The 23,819-nt window shown below is 51.6% G+C and overlaps 2 protein-coding genes across 5 annotated transcripts in view; one reads left to right on the top strand and one right to left on the bottom strand.

Moving 5' to 3' along the window:
• The window catches only part of TBC1D16 (TBC1 domain family member 16), a 76,517-nt gene extending 74,179 nt beyond the window's left edge, over positions 1–2,338 (bottom strand). For all 3 annotated transcript variants that reach the window (XM_047759267.1, XM_047759269.1, XM_047759268.1), the window contains exon 1: positions 2,278–2,338. The gene's annotated coding sequence lies outside the window, so the exon portion shown is untranslated. The remainder of the gene's footprint in view (positions 1–2,277) is intronic.
• Positions 2,339–3,117: 779 nt separating this feature from the next.
• The window catches only part of CCDC40 (coiled-coil domain containing 40), a 40,530-nt gene continuing 19,828 nt past the window's right edge, over positions 3,118–23,819 (top strand). For both annotated transcript variants that reach the window (XM_047758439.1, XM_047758438.1), the window contains exons 1-10: positions 3,118–3,210; positions 4,753–4,813; positions 5,237–5,671; positions 10,257–10,389; positions 11,299–11,462; positions 12,015–12,098; positions 12,181–12,400; positions 17,092–17,249; positions 17,400–17,522; positions 19,522–19,643. In XM_047758439.1, coding sequence (XP_047614395.1) covers positions 3,182–3,210; positions 4,753–4,813; positions 5,237–5,671; positions 10,257–10,389; positions 11,299–11,462; positions 12,015–12,098; positions 12,181–12,400; positions 17,092–17,249; positions 17,400–17,522; positions 19,522–19,643 — 1,529 coding nt within the window. In that variant the 5' untranslated portion in view covers positions 3,118–3,181. The remainder of the gene's footprint in view (positions 3,211–4,752; positions 4,814–5,236; positions 5,672–10,256; positions 10,390–11,298; positions 11,463–12,014; positions 12,099–12,180; positions 12,401–17,091; positions 17,250–17,399; positions 17,523–19,521; positions 19,644–23,819) is intronic.

Raw genomic sequence — 23,819 nt, 5'->3', positions numbered from 1 at the left:
TTTTTTTAGGACTGCACCTGTGGCATGTGGAAGTTCCCAGGCTAGGGACTGAATCAAAGCAGCAGCTGCCGGCCTGCCTACACCACAGCCACAGCATGTTTTAACCAGTGCCCCGAGCTTCCCAAAACCTGAGGCAGAGAGACCAGCACCCAATGGCTATTTTCTCAGACGCCTTAACGCTGAGGCCTGGGGGCTCTTTAGACTAAACGGAACTGATATTAGCAGTTAGTGGGGACATGGATTAGATTCCAGTCTCTGGCATGTTTATGAATCACTTGGCAGAGTGAACCATGTTATTTTGTCTGCAAAAAGGGGGGCAGGAAGAGTGTGTGCATACGAATGATAGGGTCCCATTACAAGAGGGTCGGCAGTGTGGTCCAGTGGTTTTCTGGAGCTGGAGCATCCAGGGCTCAGGGCTTCTAGTTCTGTCACTCCCAGCTGCATGAACTTGGGGAATTTACTTCTCTAAGTGTCAGTGCTTCCATCTTCAAAATGGGGATCACCTCAGTCCTAACTGTATGAGTTTGTTTAGTGGGCTAAGTGAATTCATGCGTGATAATCAAAAGCTATTTACATGACAACCATCATGGCTGAGGATTAAAAAATTCCACTGATATTCTGAGACTGCTCACCATAAACACTCCACCAGCTAAGCTCACTAGCAGAGAAGGTGCCTTCCAGTACCATGGATGGCCATCAATGAGCTTCACAGTTAATACGAAAAGGCATTCCTCACCTTAATAATTCTTTTTTTTTGTCTTTTTGTTGTTGTTGTTGTTGTTGCTATTTCTTGGGCCGCTCCCGCGGCATATGGAGGTTCCCAGGCTAGGGGTTGAATCGGAGCTGTAGCCACCGGCCTACGCCAGAGCCACAGCAACGCGGGATCCGAGCCTCGTCTGCAACCTACACCACAGCTCACGGCAACACCGGATCGTTAACCCACAGAGCAAGGGCAGGGACCGAACCCGCAACTTCATGGTTCCTAGTCGGATTCGTTAACCACTGCGCCACGACGGGAACTCCTAATGATTCTTTTTTGCAAACGTTTTCCTGGTTCTTAAAAGTGTTTAATGTTCTTTTTAGGGCTTTTTAGGGCTGCACTCGCTTTTGGCACATGGAGGTTCCCAGACTAGGGGTCGAATCAGAGCTACAGCTGCCGGCCTACACCACAGCCACAGCAATGCAGGATCTGAGCTGCGTCTGCAACCTACACATGTTCTCTAAGCATTTAAACATTAATGTTTCTAATGAGGAATTTCTAAAACCAGTACACAGATTTTTTTTTTTTTTTTTTGAGTTCTCTAATCAATCTGTGACAGACTTGGAATGGAATTCTCCAACCTGGGCCTTTGCACCTGCCCTCTGACAAATGCTCCATCACATGACTGTTTTGAGAACCATTTCCCTCTTCTTTCTGGATGCAGAAATTGGTGCCTTCAGGTGGTAAAAAAAAAGGTCAGTGGGACCAGTCACAGGGGCTGGCAGACCAGCCCAGCTTCTCCTATGAACTTAAGGTGGCAGTAAAACAAACCTCACAGTAAGGAAAGAGAATGTATTATGTCGTTTTCTATTTCTGAATAGAATCTGAACTAGATTGTGGCCAACATATGACACCAACTTCCGAGTGTGAGAATAACAGGATTTCAAGATTCACTGGCTTCTGGCAGCATTACCTAGGTTATATTTAGCAATCTTAAATTGCCTTTTTTTTTTTCTTTTTCTTTTCTTTTTTCTTTTTTTAAGAAAGCAGGAGGAAGAGCCTGGGCCTAAAGGAAGTGAGTTTCCTGACATCAGACTCTCAAACAGCCAGGCTGCCAACCCGAGGCCGGGAATGCCAAGAGCGCGCGCGCTGGGGGGGTGGAATGCACACTTTGGGGGGGCCTGTGTTAGCAAACGGCGGCCTCCTACAAGTTCTCATTCGCGTGCTCTAACGATCCAGCCAGACAAAGACCGCAAGTTCTCGGGTCCAAGGCTCCAGACAGGAGGAGACGGAGTCTCCCAGAATTAGGCCCACTCCCGGCCCGGGGCGCCTGCACCCGCCGTGGTGGGGAACCCCAGGGAGATCCCCGAGTGATCCGAGGTGCTCTCGCCCGCCCTGCTCCTACTCCAGCCCACCTCTCCGGGCTGCGGCCAGACCTTGGCCCCTCCCGGGCCCCGCGGCAGCAGGCCCACGCGCCCCGCGCGCCCCCACCCAGTCCAGCCCAGGGGCGCCGCCTGATCCCCTGCGGGCCCCTCGGACCCCGCCCCCGCGGCCCCTGGCCGGCCCCCGATACCCACCCGGGTCCCGCAGCGGGGGCCGGATTCGCGCCGGCTCCCGGAGCCGCCGCCGCCGCCACTGCCGACGCCGCCAGTGAGGCGCGGTTGGGCGGGGACACCCGGCGAGGCCCGGCCCCCGGCCCGCCCCCTAGCCCAGCACTGCCCAAACCCGGCCCCCAGTCCAGCTAGGCCGCCCCCCCCGCTCTCCCACCCAACTCCTATCCCGGCCCGAGGCGAGTCCCCCGGCCCAACCTGGCCGCGGCACTGCCCTAGCCACCTTCCGTCTTCCCACACCAGGCTCCGGCCCGGCCACCCTATTCCATTCCGAGCCGAGCCTCCAGCCACGGCCTCCGGTCGCTGGTCTCTGCCGCGAACGTGAAGGCAGGACCCCTGGGACGCTCCACGTGCGCGCTCGCCTTCTCGGTCCCAGCCCCTGTGTTTGTTCTTCCCGTTTTAAGGTAGGAAGAGAACTACCCCAATCAGGAGGCCACAGGGCATCCCTCTTTCGCCAAGCATTCTTTGCAGAACCCCCAGGAAGGGGGTGTTGAGCCCCCCCAGGTCTGGAGATGGACGGGCGGGCACTAAGCAGGGTTCTCGGTCCCCAAAGATGCAGCTGGCTCCGGAGACCCTCGCGCTTTCACCTCCTCCTGTCACGCTCAGGGCACTTAGCCGTCCCAGGTCCCCTGGGGCGCAGAGGCAAGGTGGACGAACCTTGACACGGTTGTCGCTTTACAGAAATTGAGCCAGATGGGATAGAGTTCGGACTTAGAGATGGAGAAAATGCATGTTTATGCTTTAATATAGTTACGTATTTAGATGTTCTGTGTTTCTAATGCACGTAAATGGCACAAAGGCCGCCCGCCTAACACGCCCGGCGCGTGGTCCTCGCCCGCCGGATGTTGATGGCGTCGCCTAGCAACGGGAAATGGCGGAGCAGGGCGACTCGGCCGGCGGGTAGGTAGGCTGAGAAACCTCAAGTCTCGGAGCGGCTCCCACGCCTCCGCCTTCCCACAGCCCCCTAGGGCGCCGCTTCCTTTTCATGCCCCTTTCCCTCCTCTTCTGCCCCTGCCATCCCCACACTCGGGGATTTTCCCGTCCTCCCTGGCCACCTCCATATCCCTGTGCGCCCTTCTTCCTTCTTCTCACCTCCCGTCCCTTTGTCCTCTCCCGTACCCTCCCCTTTTCTGAAACCCGGAACGTGCTCGGCCCGCGGTAACCATGGCAACCACTATGCTTGGCTGTCCCTGATGCAGAGCCCTGAGAGCAGGGGTCTCTGTACTGGATGCTGCCCCTGCGGGGAGCTGCCAGAGAGAAAGAGAGAGAGGCGGAGGGAGAGAGAGGGACACCAGCCCAGCCCCAGCCTCCCTCCCCCTCACTAAGTCTGGGGGTGGCAGGGGCTGAGCCGGGGTCCCTATGGTCAGGCAGCCCCCCATGAATGCCTTGAGGACAGATAGATCGTAGTCTGGTAAAGATACTGCCATCAGGCCTCCGCTCTTTTAAGCTTTGTTAAAAGCATAGAAACTATTTTAAAGAACTTAACCTTTTACATTGAACACCTCTGTACTGTTTCATTTTTTTAAAGTTAGGTCTGCATGTACTGACATGGAAAAAAGTCCAGATTAGACTAAATGCAAAACAGTGTATATAGTGTGATTTCTAATTTGGGTGGGTGGGTGGGATTAAATGCATAGAAAAATATTTGAAAGAATAGTCTCTTCAATCTCTTACTATTACTACTGAGAAGGAGAGAAGTCACAGGGGATTTTCTTTGTCCATGTCACATTTCTGTATTAACTTGACTTTTTAAAAATACAGTTTTTTGGAGTTCCCGTCGTGGCGCAGTGGTTAACGAATCCGACTAGGAACCATGAGGTTGCGGGTTCAGTCCCTGCCCTTGCTCAGTGTGTTAACGATCTGGCGTTGCCGTGAGCTGTGGTGTAGGTTGCAGATGCGGCTCGGATCCCGCGTTGCTGTGACTCTGGTGTAGGCCGGCGGCTACAGCTCTGATTAGACCTCTAGCCTGGGAACCTCCATGTGCCAAGGGTGCAGCCCTAGAAAAGACAAAAAGACAAAAAAAAAAGTGACATTCTTGTACATATCTAAATCATGGGGACACTAACCAAGAGTTTCTAGAGTATGTCCTTTTTGTGCAGTTTTCTCTTACTTTGCGTTTATTTTCTCCCGTTTCGTCCCAGACACAAGCGTATTTAAGGTGACTTTTCTGGAGTAATCTATTCGTGCTGTTCCTTTAATGTTTGACTAGTTGTATTTTTCATTCATCCCTGGAGCAGCACTTTTGTGCCACTCCTACCACACGACAGGCATGATCTGGTGCTAGTTTTAGTGACGAACATGACAAAGTCACGGCTGACAGCCTAGAGTGAAGGCAGATAATTAACAAGTAAATAACTAGATATGCAGACATCAAGGAGGTGATAAATGCTGAGGAAAAAAAAGATGTTATTTGAAGCTGTTCAATTGTTTATCTGCCACCAGGTCTCATCTGGAAGGTGAATCATCTTCTGAAGAAGAGGACCAGAATAATGCAAGGGACGGGGTAAAGTTCCTTCTGGGATGAGTTATTCTGGGCTGTATGCACAGGAATTAAAGAGAGTTCGGACTTGCTCAAGAAAAGTGTACAAAGATCCTATGGCCTTGCTCTAGAACAGACTCAGTTCAGTTGCAGAGAAACTCAGTTTCCTTCCAACTCACTCTGTAGTGTTGGTGGCTCCCTGGGAATGCCAGGGCTATCATACTCTTAGAGTGCCCCGTTTTCCAGAGCTCATTTCCTGCAAGGAAGGATGCAAAATGATGACAAAAAACAGACAACAGACAAATTAAAGCATGAAGCATCTTTCAGCGATGCTCGGAAGATGTAGATGCAGTTTTCCCTTTAGTATAATTACCCTACTAAGAATAAAACCTCACAAAAGCCTTTGTACTTTTCTTTCCTGCCTTTTCTCCTGCTACATGCCTGCAGGTATCAGCAGTAGAGGAAAGCAGCGACCAGAGAAATGAAGAAGCTGAGCGTCCTACAGAGCATTCCAGAAAGGAAATTGAAAATGACGGGGAAGTCACAGCCCAGGGGGAGGATGAAGACGATGAAGCTGAAATCCAAGGGGTAATGGATTCGGAAGAGGAATTTGAATCTGAGGGGAAATTAGAATCTGATATGGAAGGCATGGCCCCTGGAGGGAAAGCCAGTTCTTCAGATCTGGCTTCCTCAAGCTTCGGTCCTGGGGAGGTGCCCAGAGATGGAGTCGGTCCCCCATACCCGCCTGAAAGAGCAAGGAAGAAATCTCATCTCGAAGACGGAGCGGCCCCACGCTCATCCACATCCAGAGGAGGGGGGGTCATCTCCACAGAGCTCTCCCAGCAAGTGCCAGGCTCATCTGAGCAAATGGACCAGGCGTCAGTAAGTAGCCAGAGGTTTGCTTTACATTCTGTTTTACTGCTCGTTTGACTCGCCACCCTATGTGAGGAACTCAGAGCACACTGTAAACAATTCATACTGCAAGCCCTGTTGGAAACGCCTTAGCAGACTCAGGTCTCAGGATCCACCATCACGTGCCGAAAGTTTCTGGAACCCACTTCGGTGTCCCCAAAGCCAAGCTGGGAATATGTCCGCGTAAGGACATCCAGCTGTCCAATCTCTAGAGGAGTACTGTCCAGTAAAACTTTGCCTGATGTTGGAAAGGCTGTCTAAGGTGGTAGCCATGTGTCATTTATGGCCATGGAGCACTTGAAATGTGGCCAGGGAGAGAGAGGAACTGAATTTTTAATTTTTTAAAGATTCTAATTAATTTAAATTTATATAACCAACTGTTACAAGTGGTTACAACTGGACAGTGCACTTCTAGATAATAATAACAAGAGCTACTTCTTATAATTTTCATATTTTTTTACTTTTAAGCAAGGATAGACCTATAGGGACATTGGCGTGCCATAAGAACTTTCAGTTTTTTAAAGTGTTTTGGAGTAATCTGCTCCATTGCCTCCCAATGCTTCCATGTATGTTTCCCACAGACAACCACACAACAGCGTATCACAGATTACCAAGTAATCTTCAGGCCTCCTTCACCGACTGTCCTTTACAGCAGAGCTCCACTTCATAGTCTCCTGATGACTTCAGCTGCCCCATCTCTGTGCTCTTCTCAGTCTGTCCTTGACATTGATGACCTTGGCACTTTTTTCTTTCTTTTTTTTTTGCTTTTTAGGGCCGTACCTGTGGCACATGGAAGTTCCCAGGCCAGGGGTTGAATCGGAGCTGTAGCCGCCAGCCTACACCACAGCCACAGCAATGCCAGATCTGAGCTGTGTCTGCAACCTACACCACAGCTCATGGCAATGCTGGATCCTGACCCACTGAGCCAGGCCAGGGATCAAACCCACATCCTTATGGATGCTAGTCAGATTCATTTCCGCTATGCCACAGGGGGAGCTCCGACCTTGGCACTTTTAAAGGTCGCAGGCCAGCTATTTTGTAGAATGCCCCTCAGTTTGGCTTTGCCTGGTGTTTCCGTGCTTCCAGGTTTGGCTTATGGTCCCCTGGCAGGAATGTCACAGAAGGATGCTGTTTTCTCCTGGTGTCCTATCAGGTGCTACACCACTGCAGCTTGTCCATCACTGATAAGGTTGGCCTGGATGGCCTGATGAAAATGTGTCAGGCTTCTCCACCGCAAAGATACCCTTTACCCCTATGCATTTAAGATGCATTGTGTGGAAACGTGCTTTTTCGGTTTAAGATAGGAAGGTGAATATTTATTTCGCATGAGAAAAGAAAATCTCAGCAGAGTCACCGTTGTTCTAGGACTTCTCTCAGCAGTGTGTAAATGTGTAATACTGTTGCACAGCTTTTGCCAGGTTTATTCCTACCTATTTTGCGTTTTTGATGTCATTTTAAATAGATTCCAATTGTTTGCTGCTAGTATATAGAAATACAATTGATTCTTGAATATCAATCTTATCTTCTACAACATTGCTAATCACCTTGTTGGGTCTAGAAGCTTTATAGCTTTTTCTTTTTTTTTTTGGTAGAATCTATAGGATTTTTCACAAAGATGATTGTGTTGTCTGTGAATCAAGGCAGTTTAACGTCTTACTTTCCAATCTAGATGCCCTTTATTTCTTTTTTATGTCCGATTGCACTGGCTAGAACTGCCATTACAACGTCAGACAGAAACGTAAGCGTGGACATCCTTGTTTTGTTCTAGGTCTTACAGGGAAAGTTTTTAATCTTCAAGTCGTGTATGATGTTAGTTGTGGGTTTTCATAGATGCCTTTTGTCAGGGTGAGGAAGTTCTAGCTATTCCTCATCTGTTGATTTTTTTTTAATCATAAAAGGATGTTGGCTTTTGTCAAAAATGTTTCTGTGTCTATTGGGAGAATCGTGTTTTTCTTTTCTAGTTTGTTAATTTTGCGGTTACCTTGATTTTCAAATATTAAAGCAACTCCGGGTTCTGAGATAGACATGGGGGTGCTTTGAAACCACAGTAACCTCCATTCCTCAGTAAACTTTCACTTTATTCCCATACTTCTTCGTATCTGCATGGCCTCGTGGTTTCCCATTTCACGCACTGGGGTGCTACCCATTGCTATCGTTATTTATGCTGAAGCTCAGACTGTCCCCAGTTTGACAAGTGAACCCATTTAAATTGGCCTTCTTGTCCTTCCAACGCACCGGTGCCATTCTTCTCCTTCTTCTTCTTACGTAACCACGATCGTTCTTTGAACACTCTCTTGTTCTCAGGCACAGACTTCCCCAGCCTGAGAACTAGACTTTTCTCCCGGACCCTGGTTCCTCTGCATGGAAGAGAGAGCTTAGAGGTCAAGATTTGGGGGCTAGGTATTCTCATGGCCACTGAGATGTCACTGTCCCCGGGCCCACTCAGGAGTGGGCACCACCACACCACACGCACATACCCACACACAGCTCACCCCAAAACCTCTCTAATTCCACCACTGAAGTGGTTCCTCCTCGTTTCCTCCCCTTCTCGATTTTCACTCCTTTTCCCAACCTGAAGCCTCGTCCCCATCATCCTTAACATACGAACTTGAAACATCCCTGGGTGTAAACGTCACTGCACTTCCCCACCCCCAAGTGGACACTCCTCACCCCTCTCAGGCTCAGACACCCTGCCCCCTGCCCCCCCGAGCTGGGCCACCCTGACTGTACACACACCTTCACCATCCTGTTGGGCCAACCGCACCCAGACCAGCCCCCAAAAGTTTGGGCAGAGACCCTGCCAGGCTGTCCTCTGCAGAGACTCCCTCCACTAGGCCCAGGGACAGCCTGCCCAGATTCATCACCCCACACTGGGCCAGCCTCACCGATGGGCTTTAGGTGTGAGTTGTCCTGGAAGGGACTTGAAGGGCAGGGTGGGGAAGAAAGGGAACGAATTACATTTCTCCATCATGGACTCTGGGCCAGACCCTTCCATGCCCTTGACGGGGACTGTCTCAGTGCATCCTGACAGCAGCCCTGTGAGGTGGGAACTCCTGTTATGCCCATTGTACAGGTGAGGAAACTGAGGACCAAGGGACGTCCCTGCTCAGAGGCAGGCAGCTGTGATGGCAGCTCCCGAACCATGCCATCCCTCCCCACCCTGCGAAACCTAGAAGAGCTAATAGTTTTGGAGAATAACACAGTTCGATATTCGATGAGCCCTAATTAAACTTCGTGGTTACCAATGACAAAGACATGAGCAAAATCACTTTTAAGAACTTAACAGCAGAACAGTGCCCTCCCTTCTAAGAGAGCCAGGAGAGTTGAAGCATGGGTCACTTGTTGAGCCTAGAAACCCGATTAGGGGGCTGTTTCCCTTCTCCTGGCCTGCTCTCCCTCTTAAGAAGAAGCTTAGTTGTGGAGCGGGCGCTGCTGTGTCATCGGTGTGTTTGGCACCTCCTTGTCTTCTCATTAGGAGAAGCCCTTTCTGGACACAGGTGGGCTTTTGGACTCTGGGCCCCATTAATGTCATTATTGTTCTGGATGCCTCGGAAGTCATTTCTAGGGTCGGCATCACCTGAGGAAGTCCAATCAGAAAGAACAGGAGCCGGGGGGGGTGGGGTGGGGAGATGGCCCTTGGCAGGCTGTACAAACTTAGGCAAGGGCTTTGGCTTCCCCTGCAAATGACAGAAGTGACAGGCATCTGCCCCTCAGGGAGGGTCTTGTGCTGGGTCATTGTCTGTTCTTTGTTTTGTCTTGGTTTGCTTTTTAGGGCTGCACCTGCAGCATATGCTGTTCCTTGGCTAGGGGTCTAATTGGAGCTACAGCTGCCCTCCTACACCACAGCCACAGCAACACAGGATCCAAGCCACATCTGCAACCTATACCACACCTCACAGCAATGCTGGATGCTTAACCCACTGAGTGAGGCCATGGGTCAAACCTGCAACCTCAGGGTTCCTAGTCGGATTCGTTTCCACTCCGCCACAGTGGGAACACCGGGTCCTTGTCTGTTGTTACTAATACTCACCAGTTCATCGGCAGCAGTAATTACTGTCAATAATAATCATTGCAAGAGTCTTAAGTCTCCTTTAGAGCTTAAATGGAGCCAGTGTTTCTACTGAGGGAAAACATTTTCTTAGGGAAATGCTGCCAAAATGGAATGTTGGAAAGGAGAGAAGAAACAGCCCTCCTGGGAGACCCTGGCTGGGACTCAGGCTTTCCAGCGTCCTTTCATAAAGAGGATGCTCAGAGATGCTGCTTCCCATGCTCAGGGAGACCAGCATTTGGGAGTAAAGAAACCCACGTCCAGCACATGCCTGGGCCTCAGCGCTGATCTAGACAGGCAGAGACCCCGCCGGGATTCCTCGTGGAGCTGGGGGCAAATGGTTTTCGTTTTCGCCATTTCCACAAGCCACATGCTAGGCAAACAGTTTTCTCTTGCATTAACAACTCTGTTGCATTTTGAACGCTGTAATGAATCAAAATCAAATCACTCCTCGGCCCTGATAAAGGCTCATTAATTTAGATTTGGTTATTTTTGCTCTAAAAACAGTTGCAGGGAGCGCTCCAGCAGAAGGTCTTCCCTCTGGGGGCTCAGCACCGCCAGAGCCCAGGGAGCAGCTACACATCCCTGGACTTTGATGAACAGCCTCCGGGCACGGAGGGCCCCGCCGCACAGGAGCCAGGTACCATCAGACAAGCTATGGCACATCCCCTTCTGTGCGAAGGTTGTCACTCATTCACCACCTGTAACTTCATTTCCTGTTGGGCTGTGAGCTCAAAGATAAGACTATTACTAACAGATATGGATAACATAAGGACCATTGGCTCTGTTTTATCTCAGTTAATCCAGATAACCCAGGGAAGGAGGACCTGTTCTCCATTTTACAGACCCTAAGAGTCATTAAGTAACCTATCTGTGTAAGTGGCAGAACCAGCCTGGACCCAGATCTGGCAACAACCCAGCCTCCAGCCCTGGCCACACGTCTCGGACTCTCCTGGCACACCCTGGTCCTTTTTCTTGGCTCTGGTATCCCTGTGTTGAGTATGTGGGAAAGCAGACCACAGTATCTCTTATTCCATATGATGGGCGTGCATGGATGGTCCAGCTAACAGGGCCTCACGCCACTCACAAGTGACATGCAGACAGCACACATCGGAACGAGTTAAAAACAAAACGGGATCTCCGGCTCAGGCAGGGAGAAAAGCCGATACTAGAGCCTCAGTGATATTTCACGGCTTCCCAATCTTATCAGCTGTTTCCCATTTAAATCAGTCCTGTCCATCAGTAAGAAGCCACCTTTCTGTTCACTACCTATGTATTTAAAAGTATCTATAAAGGTGCTTCCTTCTTGTCTGTCTTGAAAATGTGACCCTTTCTGTGGAATGTGTTGAATCACTAGTAGAAGATTCATGAGCAGAAGACCCTGTGGACAGCACTTGTGAGCCCTAACCCAGTCGGGGCGCTTTTTCTTTCTCTTTTCCATGATGTTGCACGAGGCTAGACGTCAGCTTTGCCTGGCGACTCCCCAGAGAAGCACTTTCTCTATCAACGCCTCGGTGATGCGTGCTGTTCCCCCCCCCCCCCCCACCAGAGTCTGACGCCGGCACCAGCGAAGGAGCCACACCTTCGTTCCTGGACAGGATCCAGCAGCTAAGCATGGCGGAGGAAGGGGACCTGGTGGAGAGGATGGAGTCCGAGGGTAGTGATGAGGCTGAAGAAGACAGGTCCCAACTGGTGGTTTTGGACCCAGACCACGTAAGGAGACGTGCTGGGATTTGCTTTGGCCTCATGCAGACCAATAGGGACTTAGAGACCCCCCTGCACCTGTCCTGTAGGCCTGCCCTGCCCTGCGCCTCCACACTCACAGCACCCGGTGAACACAGGGCTCCTGTGTCCCCTGCTCCCTGAATGGTTTATCTACAGGCTTCGGGCTACTGGCGTGTAAAGTGCACCCTCCCTGTAGGGCCACACACCCAGAGGCAGCGTTGCTCAGCCTCCGCGCTACTGACGTTTGGGGCCGGATCACTCTTTGCGGCGGGGGCTTCCTGGGCACTGTAGGATGCTGAGCAGCATCGGTGGGCCTCCACCCACTAGGTGCCCGTAGCAGCCCCTTCCTTGTGACGGCTCGGTGTGGATGGAGGCAAAATCACCCCCACTGACAGCCACTGCCTTGAGCGTGGTTTCTGGAGTAAGAATCCCAGGCAGAAGTGGGGCGCCCAGTGTGGAAGTCATCTATTCCCAGCCCACCCCGAGTCTACACCCTGGAGGGAACAGGATGGTAACCAGCCTGCTCTTCTACTGTTTTAGCCTCTGATGATAAGATTCCAGGCTGCCCTGAAGAACTACCTTAACCGGCAGATAGAGAACGTGAAGCTGGAGCTTCAAGAGCTGGTGCGTATCTGTCCCGCCTTCCACCTGGCTGTGCGTCCGCGTCCGCGTCTGGCGTGTGACCCAGCTTCTCTCTCCGGTGCAGGGCGTGGCCACCAAGCAAAGCCGAGTCCAGCGGCAGGAGCTGGGGGTGGACCTCTACGGGGTCCAGCAGCACCTGGCCCGCCTACAGATGCAGCTGGAGAAGAACCATGACCGCCACTCGATCGCTGCCTGTGCCAGGCGGCAGAAGGAGGAGGAGCTTCAGAGCGTGCGCTTGCTCTACGCCCGGACCTGCGAGACTGCCAACGAGGAGCGCAAAAAGCGTAAGGCGGCCCCGAGGCGCATCCCCGAGTGCCCTCGCAACCCAATGGGGTATCCCTGCGTGCCATCGCGTCCCCGCATGCCATAGAGACCCCAAGGGCCATCCTCACATGCTGTCGTATCCCGCATGTCACTGCAACCTGGTAGGGCGTCCCTGAGTGCCATTGCAGGGCATCAGGAAAAGCAAAATTTGTTCCTCGTGTCCTGGGGGGGTTCCCAAGCTTTTGAGGGAGGGAAAACATAAACGTCTTACAAGGCACCTAATTAGGCAAAGCAGCAGATGCTGAAAGATGCAGATGGGGTGCACGGAGGCAGAAGCAGGGGAGGCTGGTGGACTGCTGGAGTGGAAGGCAGGGTATCCAGAAGGCAAGGAAAGGGGAACCGGACAGGCTTTAACAAGCTGGGCGGGTACTGATGAGGCCAGTCCAGAGCCCAGGGGCCTGTGGTCCAGAGCCCAGCAGCACCAGGTTGTGCCGCAGTTTAAGGGAAGCCGGTGGCTTTGGAGCAGAAGAGACAGTGGGGCTGCAGTATATCGCCGTGCACCGCTCCTACCTAAGCAGCAGCCCCGCCCAGAGCGGAGGTCATGGGTCACAGTGAACAGCACCATCACAGCAGATCATTTGAATTTTTGTGCTTTTTCATGTTTCCAACTTTATCCACTGTATTGTTACTATCGTAATGGGGAAAATAACCTAAAGAATCTGGAAGAAAACAATCACACGTATACCCCAACTGTATCTGGAAAGAAGCATTTTGGACCCCGACAGATGAAAGAGAGGGGCCTGGATTGATGGAGGTGGGGTATGTGCCCCTCCCAGATGATCACCGCATTAACAGAATCTACCGAAAAGAGAAGAGGGGACACTTACAGCAACACAGTAGAGCCGCACCCTCCAGGTGTAACAGAATTTAGACCAACCTGGAAGAGGACATGGGTGCCCCACCCTCTCTCCATAGGAGCAGTGAGCACCCACCAGCAGCCCCACATCAGACGTTCAAGATGTGCACGGGCTTCTGGAAAGATCCGGACATCTTCATGGACGCTGCGTCCCTTCGGAGGTCACCAGGGAATAAGAGCAGAGGCTGTTCAGCCGAGCAAGAGTGCTTCTAACATCGCCATTGTCCCCTCCTGCTAACTAAAGAATTCGGGCGATGTTCCCAGCCCTGCCACCAGGCGCTGCCACTGCCTTGTCCCGTGGGTGAAACATTGGGCATTGCCTCTGGAGAATGTCCACAGCTGCCCACCTCCCTTGGGAGGGAGGTGAAGCCCACCAGTCAGTAGCCCTTCACATCCAAATATGAGTGGTCAGTGCAGTCCCCCGACAGGAGAGTAGATGGGGCTGGACAGACAGAGCAGATGCCTCCACAAACACACCAGGTTCCAAAAACAGTGTGTGCCAGGTGCTGTGTGACGTATTTTAGAGGGCATCTCATCAGTCAAATGAGAGCAAAGTGTTTGGGAAAAGGATACTCAGAATTAAAAAAAATAATAATATCCCCCTCATTTAAAAAAGACACTAAATAGACCAATCAGCACTCCTGGAAATTGAACGTGTAAGTTAAAAGGCCAGTTGGAGGGATTCTCCCTGGAATTCAGAGCAAAACCCCCAAAGGATGGATGTTTTGAGCAGGAGTTAAAAGGTGTGGACAATAGATCTGATAAAGTCAGTTTCCATAAGATACAAATTCCAGGAGATTAAGGGCATTAACCAGTGACATCAGAGGAAAAGATTTGCATGAGTTCAAGAAAGACGAATCCTCAGATGTAAAGATCATGGAGGGCCCGACTGGTGGAAGGAAAAATGAACATGCCTAGACATAGTTGGTGAGATTTTTAAATTCCAACGGGAAAGGGAAAAAGATGCCATAGGATTATGGGCAGGACGAAACCAGACACTTCCTGTGTTAATCAGCCCTCCAGTGGGTGGAAAATTTGGGGAACTCTTCCCGGGCGTATTTTACAATGCTCAGTATAATCCTTATTGCAAAAGCTTATGGGGTGCAAACCCAGAAAACTATAAAGTGGTCCTACTTACAAGATGTGAAAATCCTAAATAAAATATTAGCAAATATTAAATTTTTGCTCAGCAGCAAAAGACTTAAGTTCAATGATATATGAAAAGAAAAATACCTTCTAGTGAAGAAGAGCTTAATTCTGGAATTTTTTTTTTTTTTTCCCGTGCCTGCAGTGTGTGGAAATTCCCGGTCCAGGGATCAAACCTGCACCGTAGCAGCGTCCCCAGCCACTGCAGTGACAATGCCACTGCTGCACCACAAGGGAACTCCAATTCTGGAATAATTTGAAATTAGGAAATCTACTGATTTATTGCATTATATTCATAAGTTAAAGGAGAAGGAAAAATGATTTTCTGGGTGCCAAATGGGTGTTTGGATAAAACTCACTATCCATCCTAAACCAGAATGGAAGGAAAGTTCTTTATAAGTATTTGTCAGCAACTAACAAGATAATTGCACTCAGTGGAAAGCCCTGGAATAATCAGTTAAGGTCAGGAGTGACATGCAGATACATTGTTTTGGAGGTTCCAGCCTCACAAGAAAACAGGAAAATAAAGTATAGATTTTGGATGAAATCATGAAACTCATTCTCCACCAATGGTATGATTGTTTACCTGGAAGAGTCAAGATTACTGATGGAAAAAAACTACTAAAAACAGGAAGAGATCTACAAAGTGGCTGAATACAAGATCTCTACTTTTCTTTTCTGCCAGTAATATTCAATGAGAAATTATAATTTTTAAAAAATCGTATTCGTAATAGCTCTAGCAACCATAATTAGGAATAAATCTAGAAAGAAGTGAGTAAGCCTATCTGAAGAAAGACAATAAAATTTTACTAAGGGACATAAAACAGATTTAAATAAATGGAACAACAGTGTTATCAGATGGGAAGAGGCGCTGTAGAAAAGTCATTTGTCTCCAAATTAAGCAGCAGTTCCATCCAATTACAGTTAAAATCCACAGCAGGATGTTTCTGGGTGAACTTGAACTTGATTTAACATAGTCATCTATTGTTTTCAAGAAGCCGTTATTCAAAGTCAAAGTGACATCCTCATAATGAACTCCCCCGTCCCCACCCCAGCCTCCAGCCCCCACCCCAGCCTCCAGCCCCCTCTCCAGCCCCCACCCCAGCCTCCAGCCCCCACCCCAGCCACCAGCCCCCTCCCCAGCCTCCAGCCCCCTCCCCAGACTCCAGCCCCCACCCCAGCCTCCAGCCCCCTCCCCAGACTCCAGCCCCCTCCCCAGACTCCAGCCCCCTCCCCAGCCTCTCTCCTGCCACCAGGTCAAGAAAACTGCTTCTAGAGGGCTCGCCTGCTTAGGTAAGGCCCACCCGATACGTTCTCCTTTTTGCCCCCAAACAAGAGCTAATCGCAGGAGTGACACTGGGGGCAAAGGTTGTGGGAACCATGAAGAATTCTGCACACCCTGTCTTTATTACATAAAGGGCCCCTCGAAGCCTCAACGAGTAAAAGACAATCATCCTGCCAGTGGAAGGAGGGCCGATGGAATAAGCAGGCAAGTCTGCAAAGGAAAGCCCGTCTCAAGCTGTAAAAACAGGTTTGATTTCACTAACATTGAAAGGATACAAGTTAAAAGAATATTTGAAATATTGACTCACAGCTGCTCAACCAGCAAAGAAGGGCAGTGTGCCAAGGGCAGTCAGCTCCATCTGCCCCCACAGAGGGCGGCAGACCTGGCGGCTTGAACAGCAGAAGTTGCCTGCTCATCATTCTGGAGGCCAGAAGTCCAAGATCGAGGTGTTGGCCAGGTGGTTTCTCCGGAGGCCTCGCTCCGGGGGTTGTGGGTGACCAGCTCCTCTCCGTGTCCTCACGGGGTGGTCCTCTGTGTGTCTGAGCCCCAACCTCCTCTTCTCGTGTTCAGGCCTCTCGGGGGCACAAGACAATGTTTTTTTCAAGTTTAAGGTCCCTCCTTCGGGAACACCTGCCTCCAACACATATTCCCCCAGCAACCGTTTGGTCTATAACTCGATAATCTGTTTGGATCTGTGCACTGAAGAAGGAAGATTCTCCACAAGTGAGCAAACTTTTACCAGTTGAGGTCTGGCTCCTTGAATAAACTGCGTTCAAGCTTATAAATCATCCTGGTGCATTTGGTTAAAAGAAGTCCATTCCTCAGGACTGGGGGCTTCGGTGGTGTTCAGCCGCCTGTGAGGCTGGGGATTTAGGACCGTACCTGAGATCCCCAACCTCAAAGTGTAAATGAAGCCTTGTAACCTCCACGCTGTTTCAGAACCTCCTTGGACACGCAGGATCTCGTGGGAATGGAGGGCTTCTTACCTCCGGTGGACGGAGACGACGGCTATTTTTATCTCGCCAACTAGACTGTAAGGGCTTTGAAGGCAAGGTCTGGGTCTTTGTAGTTCAAAAGCCATTTTCCTTAAACAACGAGGGTTTATTGTGCAGCACAGGGAACTGTGTTCAGTATCGTAAACTATAATAGAAATGAATATACACACGCACACACAATCAGACCGCTTTGTGGTACACCCAAAGCTAATATAATATTGTAAATCAACTGGACTTCAATGAAAAATTTAAAAAATAGAATTAAAGATAAAAGCCATGTCCCAGGCTGAGCCCACAGCATGGGGAAGGGTGCTTCTTCCATCCCGGCCACCGTGCGATGCTGGGACACCCGCCCCCTCTCTCCCCCAGTGACGGCTCTGCAAACGGAGATGGAGACCCTGGCTCTGCACCTCTTCTACATGCAGAACATAGACCAGGACGTGCGTGATGACATCCTCATAATGAAGCAAGTTGTGAAGAAGTCAGAGGCTGAGCGCTCTCGGGCTGAGTTGGAGAAGAAACAGCAGGTATTCTGCGAAGGTGACACCTGTGTGACAACCGCTGGGCCTTGCCTCCAGCAGCCTGGGGGAGGTGGTGGGGGGGGGGGTTGCTGTGCCTGTGCAGGTCGGGGTTGATGGGGACCCATCTCTCTGCGCACCTTGTCCCCTCGCTATCAGGACCTGCACGTGGACCAGCTCACCACCCGAGCCAACCAGCTGGAAGAACAAACCGCGCTGTTCGAGGCTCAGTACCACGCGCAGGTTGAGGACACTCGGATGCTCAGGAAAGCAGTGAACGAGGTAAGCGCCCTCTGGCAGTGCCCGGGCAGGGCCTGCATGCCCTCTGGGGGAATGATCGAGCCCCCAGCTGGCCACCCAGCCCCCTGAACATCTGTCGGTCTGTGTAAGCATCTCACAGCCCCTGGCTGACCCACAGTGGGAACAGAGTCCATACTGGTTGGGGGCCAACATCCTTCTCCCCCCACAACCAGGGACATAGACTGAAAGGCCTCCCGGGAGCCGGGACACCCTGTCCTGCACGCTGGGGGGTCCTTACCAAGTTCCTTAGCAGCAGCAGGCCTCTTCCCGGGATGACTGAAGGTTCTCCAACCACCCTCAGCCTGGGCAGCCCGGGGCGGTGCCCGCATCTCCTCTCCACGTGGAATGGGGGACTTGGGCTCAAGGAGCACCAAGTCCAGTGGCCAGCACTGGAGACCAAAGTTGCTGTGACTTTTTAAATCTGCGAATCACCCTCTGCATCCATGCATGCAGTTACGACATGAAGGAAACCTGTTTTTACTGAAGCAGAGACAAATGGGCTTGAGCAAATGAACAAACACACCTGGGTCCCCCTGAGAGGGCCCAGTCCTCTCCAGCCTGCGAGTATACGTCGCCTAGAATGTTCTCCCATCACAATCTCAGGGGGAATCGCTTCTTAGTTAGCAAAGTGATTCTGAAGTGTATCTGAACACTAAACTCAGAGGACTGGCTGAGAATCGTCCAGGGAGGAAGTTCTGGACTCGATGAAGGCTGGCCCACGGTCCCACTTTGCCTGGAACCGACGGGTTTTCTGAGACGTGGCACCTTCCGGGCTAACACCGGAGCGTCCTGGACAGACAGGCCTGGTGGTCCACCTAGTATTAAACACCATAAGACCCTGGGGGCTAAAATAGTGAGTTCCTGGAGTCAGGGACAGGCAGATAGGCTGTGGGCACCCGTGCGAGTCCAGAGTCAAGGAAATGTTTATACAGAAATTTCAGGGATTATAAATTAATGGCGAGCAAGTGAGTTATGTGCCCAGATGTTAGGATTTGGTTAATCATTTGGGGAAAAATATCAAATCTTTTCCTCAAACCACACGCTGAAATATATTCCACCTGGAATCAAGCATTCAAACAAGGGGAATTATCCTGACCAAGCTCAGCCTCAGTTTTTGCGTCTCAACCCGCCCCCTGGTCAGCAAGCCCTTGTCTCACGGCCTTGGGGAGCACCGGGGAGGCGCCTGCCTCTGGCTGAAGGGCCCCACACAGCCTAGCCTGGGGAGGAGCCTCGTGGTTTTGGTGCCCACTGCCTCTGACGGGCACTGTTGGGCAGTGCACAACCTGCTCCATGGTACAGAGCAGCCTTCTCAGTTGATAACTTACCCCGGTCCAGAAATGTCTCACTGACCATAGGATAAGGAATTCATACCGCTCTGTGCTCTACAGTAATAGCGAGGAGATGGTTTTTAAAACCTCAACAACCGAGAGTGGGATCCCCAGGGTCGGTGCTTCCTTTCCTGTCCATCTCTGCCCCTTTATCATCCCCGTGAGGGTGGGAGTCCACTCTGACCCCTTCTAGCATACACCGCGCTCGTCCACCGAGAGCAGATGCTCATCCCCTAATGAAGGTGTCGCCCCGGTCCCCACTCAGTGCCCCTCCAGGAATTTTGCATGTAGCCAGCCCACCAACTGTGCAGGGATCCCACTGGGGTGACCCATCAGGACTCTCTGAGCCCCACGCAACACAGCACCTGTGCTTGAGCTAAGAACATGCTGGGCGTACAGGCACCATCCTGTCTGATCCTCCGGCCCCAGGAAGTGGGTTCTGTTACATTCCTGAGTCCCAGCAGGGGCTCAAGGCTCAAGCAGGTGTTGGAGCAGCGTTTCATCTCACGTGTGTCCCTCTGCTGATGCAGAAAAAGAAAAGCAAGGGTGGCAGAGGTGATCTGGGGAACTCCGGGCTCCCCCACATCCTTTCGGGGCTCTGAGCGAAATGGCCTGAGACCAACGCCACTGCCCCCACCCCACCGGCCCCGCAGGCCTGCACGGAAATTGACACCATCAACGTGGAGAAAAAGCGCATCCTGCAGCAGTGGGCCACCAGCCTGCTGGGCATGAAGCACCGCGATGAGGCTCACAGGACCATCCAGGAGGCGCTCAGGTATGGGCGGTCCTTCGGGTGTTGCCTCGGAGGTGGGCCGGGTGGTTCAGGCCGCAGGCGGGGCCTGGGCAAGCATTGGGAGAGCTTGTGACGTGCGTGGAACGTGGAGGCCGGTGGAGCACGGACTCCTGCCTCCTCCCAGGTGAGCTCGGAGCACCCATTCGCGGCTCTCCTGGAACAAAGGGTGCACCTGCAGCCGCAGCCCTGCAGCCCAAGCTTCCGTCCTGAAAGCTCCCTTATTGTTCGCCAAGATTTCCGTGTTTCTTAAATCCTTTCAAACTTTCCGTGGCAGCGGGAGCAGCAAAGCTTTCATGCTCAGATTTCCTGGGAGGATTAAGCAGAAAGGGGGGGATATTTATCTGGGGGAGATGGAGGTATCCTTTGATTTGCAGTCCCACCAGGTGCGTGCAGAAACCCTATCCCTTCTCCATTGTTCTGCTGAGGCCTGAGTTCCAACAGAAATCCTGCTTTCATCTCCCTGCGAGGGGAAGGAGGAGACCCCCTCTCAGTCCCCTCACTTCTCATGAGGGCTGGACGTGTGGCCAGGGTGGGGCGCTGGAGACAGGGGCTGCCTCAGTTCCCCAAACGGCCAGCATGCTCGGAGCCTAGATGTGAGAGCCAGTTCTGGCCGGAGCACATCCTAGCTTCGACCTGGCCTCCACTGCTGGTGCCTGGCACACAGCCTGGCGGAGAGCTGGGCCCAGGAGTCTTGCTGACCGTGGGGAGCAGAGAATGGGTCGCCTGGCCAGTGCTGTGGCGTGGCGTCTGCTAGAACGACAGCTGGGAGATACTTTCCTTCTTGGTCCTGTGATTAGGAAAAGCAAAAGTGGAAGCCTGCATGTTGACTTGTCTTAAAAACAAGCCATTTTTACGTGGGCAATGCTGGATGAAGAGCAGTTTCCTTCACTTCCCTGAATCGCTGTTGGACTTATCCGGGCAAAGTCGGCTTGCCCTTTAAATATGCAGGTGGAAGAACAGGGCTGGCTGTGGGCTCAAGGCTTGGGGCCCTCCCTGCCCCCGCCCCCGCCCCCCATGTGGGCAGACTCAGTGCTGCCTCTTATTCGGTGCAGGAGAAGCCTTGGCTGGCGGGCGGCTCTCCCTCCTGCCCCATGTTGACCTTGTCGAGGCTGAGGGTCTGTGGCCTGTGCTCTCCTCCAGGGGTCCTGGACTTCAGCGGGAAGGGGTCTCCTCCGTGGCCCTCCCTGTGGTCCCCTCTGTGCCCCAGGACCACCTTGGGTGCCCCTATGACTCCCCTCCTCGCCTTGTCCCCCAGGCTGTGCCTACAAGTTTGCAGAGACATGACTCGGCCATCCTTCTTTTTCTCTTTTTGAAAGGGAATCTTTTGAATAGATAACACAACCTCTCGGTTAAAATCCTGGTAGACTCCCGTCCAGGGAGGCCGCCCTCCCACCAGCCGCCAGCGTCACCCGCACCCCTTTCCGCACACATGTTCCTGCTCCGGGGTCTCCCACCTAACGTGGTCTGTGACAGCACAGCACGTGTGTTCGTGTCCTGTGTTCTCCCTCTCCCAGCGTGGTCTGTACCTGGCTCTTTTCACTCAGCGACACGTCCTAAAGATCTTTCCAAACCGGGACATAAAGAGCCTTCATTCCTTCTTTCCCCACCTTCTAGCTTCTGGTGGAGCCGAGGTCATCCGCCTGCCTTTTCTAGCGCCGTGTTGCCGCACAGCCCACGTCCAGGACTCGTGTAGCCTACGGCACGTGTTTAAGTGTGTGCCCTGTCAAGCCGGGAGGTTCCGGGTTCCAGGGCACCTGCCTGGCAGACCAGCAGGTCTTTCCCGGGAGGGCTGTGATGATCACACCCCCAACAGCGGCGTTCTAAAGCCCGTGACAGCTTGGCATGGGGTCACATGTTCGGGCTGTGCCAGTTTGACTGAAGAAGAAAGCAATGTCATATTTTAAAAGTAGGCACACAGGGAATGTCCGTTTTAGCAAATATACCCTCACCCGCCCCAGCAACAAGTCATCAGGAGCTGGTTCTCGCTCAGCTCTAAATGCTTCCGCCATGGAGGAGTTGTGCCCAGAAGGTGTGAGGGAGGAAATCTGAGCCAGTTTGACGAAGGTCAGGGCGTGGCTAAGACAAGATGTTGCATCTCTTGTGACGTCCAGGCCAGTTCAGCAGCTGAACCAAATACCAAAGACCAACTTGTAGTGTGTAGACCGTTTTAGAAAATGAGTGAAAATGGTGATTTTCTGACTGATGGTCCAGATGTTGGCCGCCCCTCCTCCCCCACACTGGGAACTGCCTGGGTTTCGCGAGGGTCCCTGACCCCCTGGGAGGAGAAGGGAAGGTGGAAGCCTGCGTGTGAGCCAGCTGACCGTGGGCACTGCCACCACAGCCCCTGCAGGCCTGGGGTCTGGCAGGTGGCACCCCATCATCGCCCATGTCCCCTAAGCCCAGGGATGCCTGCAGCCCTGGAGAACCAAGGCCGCAGCAGCCACAGAGCGCACCCAATTAATAATGTGTCCCCCGGCACAGGGCACAGGCGAGGCCCTTGGGGTTGCTCCAGTGACACCCGTGAGTCCCATCCCCACTCCCCACTCAGGGAAGCCGGGTGGCCGTCCCTCCCCAGGGCTCCCCAGGCTGGTGGGCCACCTGATGATCTGGACCCAGCCTGTGACCTGACACCAGGTCCCTGCCACACCAAGGCTTTAACGACTGGGCGCTTCCACCAAAACTCTGCAATGCGAGTGACAAAGTCGCATCAAGTGGGTCTCAGCCACGGTGAAGCCGCAGCAAACACCAGAAGTCATACATTCAAAGCAAACAGGTCGTTTGCAGTGTGAAACGTCTCAAAACAAGCCAGCAAGCACAAAGACTACTGGGCTTAATCTGGGGAGGGGCGATACCCTACCTAGAAATTACACCCCCCTGGGGATAGGGTCACAAACGGGCCCCCTGTGTCCTGTTATCTGCCTTTGCCATGCTTTCCTACAGGACAGGCGTGGGGCGGGCAGGGCTCCGCACCCCTGCCAGGCAATAATCTGTCACCTTCATCACCTTGAGATCCTGTGACGAGATCCCTCTTAATCCTCAAACAGATTGAGCCAAGCTTCGCACATGTCATAGATTCCACCCGTTCTTTTTGTTTTGTTTATTTTCTATTGGTACCCATTAATCAAGGACATTTTTAAAGTATGCTTTTTATTTTTTCAACTAGTAATAACTGTGTCTCAGATAAACCTCACTGGCTGTGATGCAGCCACCACGCAAAGCTTAAAAGATGTCTTTCTTAAAAATAATATTTATCAAGGATTAAGTGATCACGTTACAGGAAATTAGAAAAACAGGGATAAGGATTTAAAAATACCACTGCCTTTTTCCTTTTGTGACATGACAATTTATTAGCTAGCGTTCTGGTTTCTCTTTCCCCATACGTGTATTTTAGCAAGGGTTCCGATTTCTGTCATACAAATTGGATGTCTGGTTCCTATTGCCAAATTCTAGACATTTATAAGGCTGCTACTTCCTAAAAAAGAAAATGAATAACGTTTTAAATTTTGGTTTGTCGACCATTTATGTACGAAAGTTATCCTTTTTCAGTTCCCGGATCAGTTCGGCAAATGGACAGAGACGTGTATCCATCACATAAGATAACAGATACTCCTGCATCCCCACAATCTGTACCTCTCCCCACCTCCAGTCCCTAGCAAACCCTGATCTGCTTTCTGTCCCTATATCTGACATTTCCAGAATGTCATACAAATGAAGTCACACGACACGTGGCTTTTCCTGTCTGGCTTGTTGCAGCATCAGGAGTCTGTCCTTTTACTGCTGAGCAGTATTCTGCTCTATTCCATTGTGTGGACACGTCAACATTTGGTTGGTCCCAGGTTGGGGGTAGGCTGAACAGAGCTGCTAAGACATCCTGTCCAGGTCTTGGTGTGGACAGATATCTCATGTGGTTACTGGTGAAGTGTGTATTTTACGCGGTAGCAAAGTAAACTGTTTCCCAAAGTGGCTTGTTCCATTTGACCTTCCCACCAGCAGTGGATGAGATTCCCAATCGCTCCCACCCTTGCCCACACTTAATAATGCTGTCACTTTAATTTTCGCCATTAGTGGGTATGTCGAGGGGTCCTGTTGAGGTTTTCATTTGCATCTCCCTAAAGACTAACCATATTGAGCATCTTTCCACGGGCTTGTTTGCCATCC

Source organism: Phacochoerus africanus, chromosome 14 (genome assembly GCF_016906955.1).
Source record: "Phacochoerus africanus isolate WHEZ1 chromosome 14, ROS_Pafr_v1, whole genome shotgun sequence".
Lineage (NCBI taxonomy): Eukaryota > Metazoa > Chordata > Mammalia > Artiodactyla > Suidae > Phacochoerus > Phacochoerus africanus.
The sequence above is the reverse complement of the archived record's forward strand: the minus strand, read 5'-3'. Positions and strand labels throughout refer to the sequence as shown.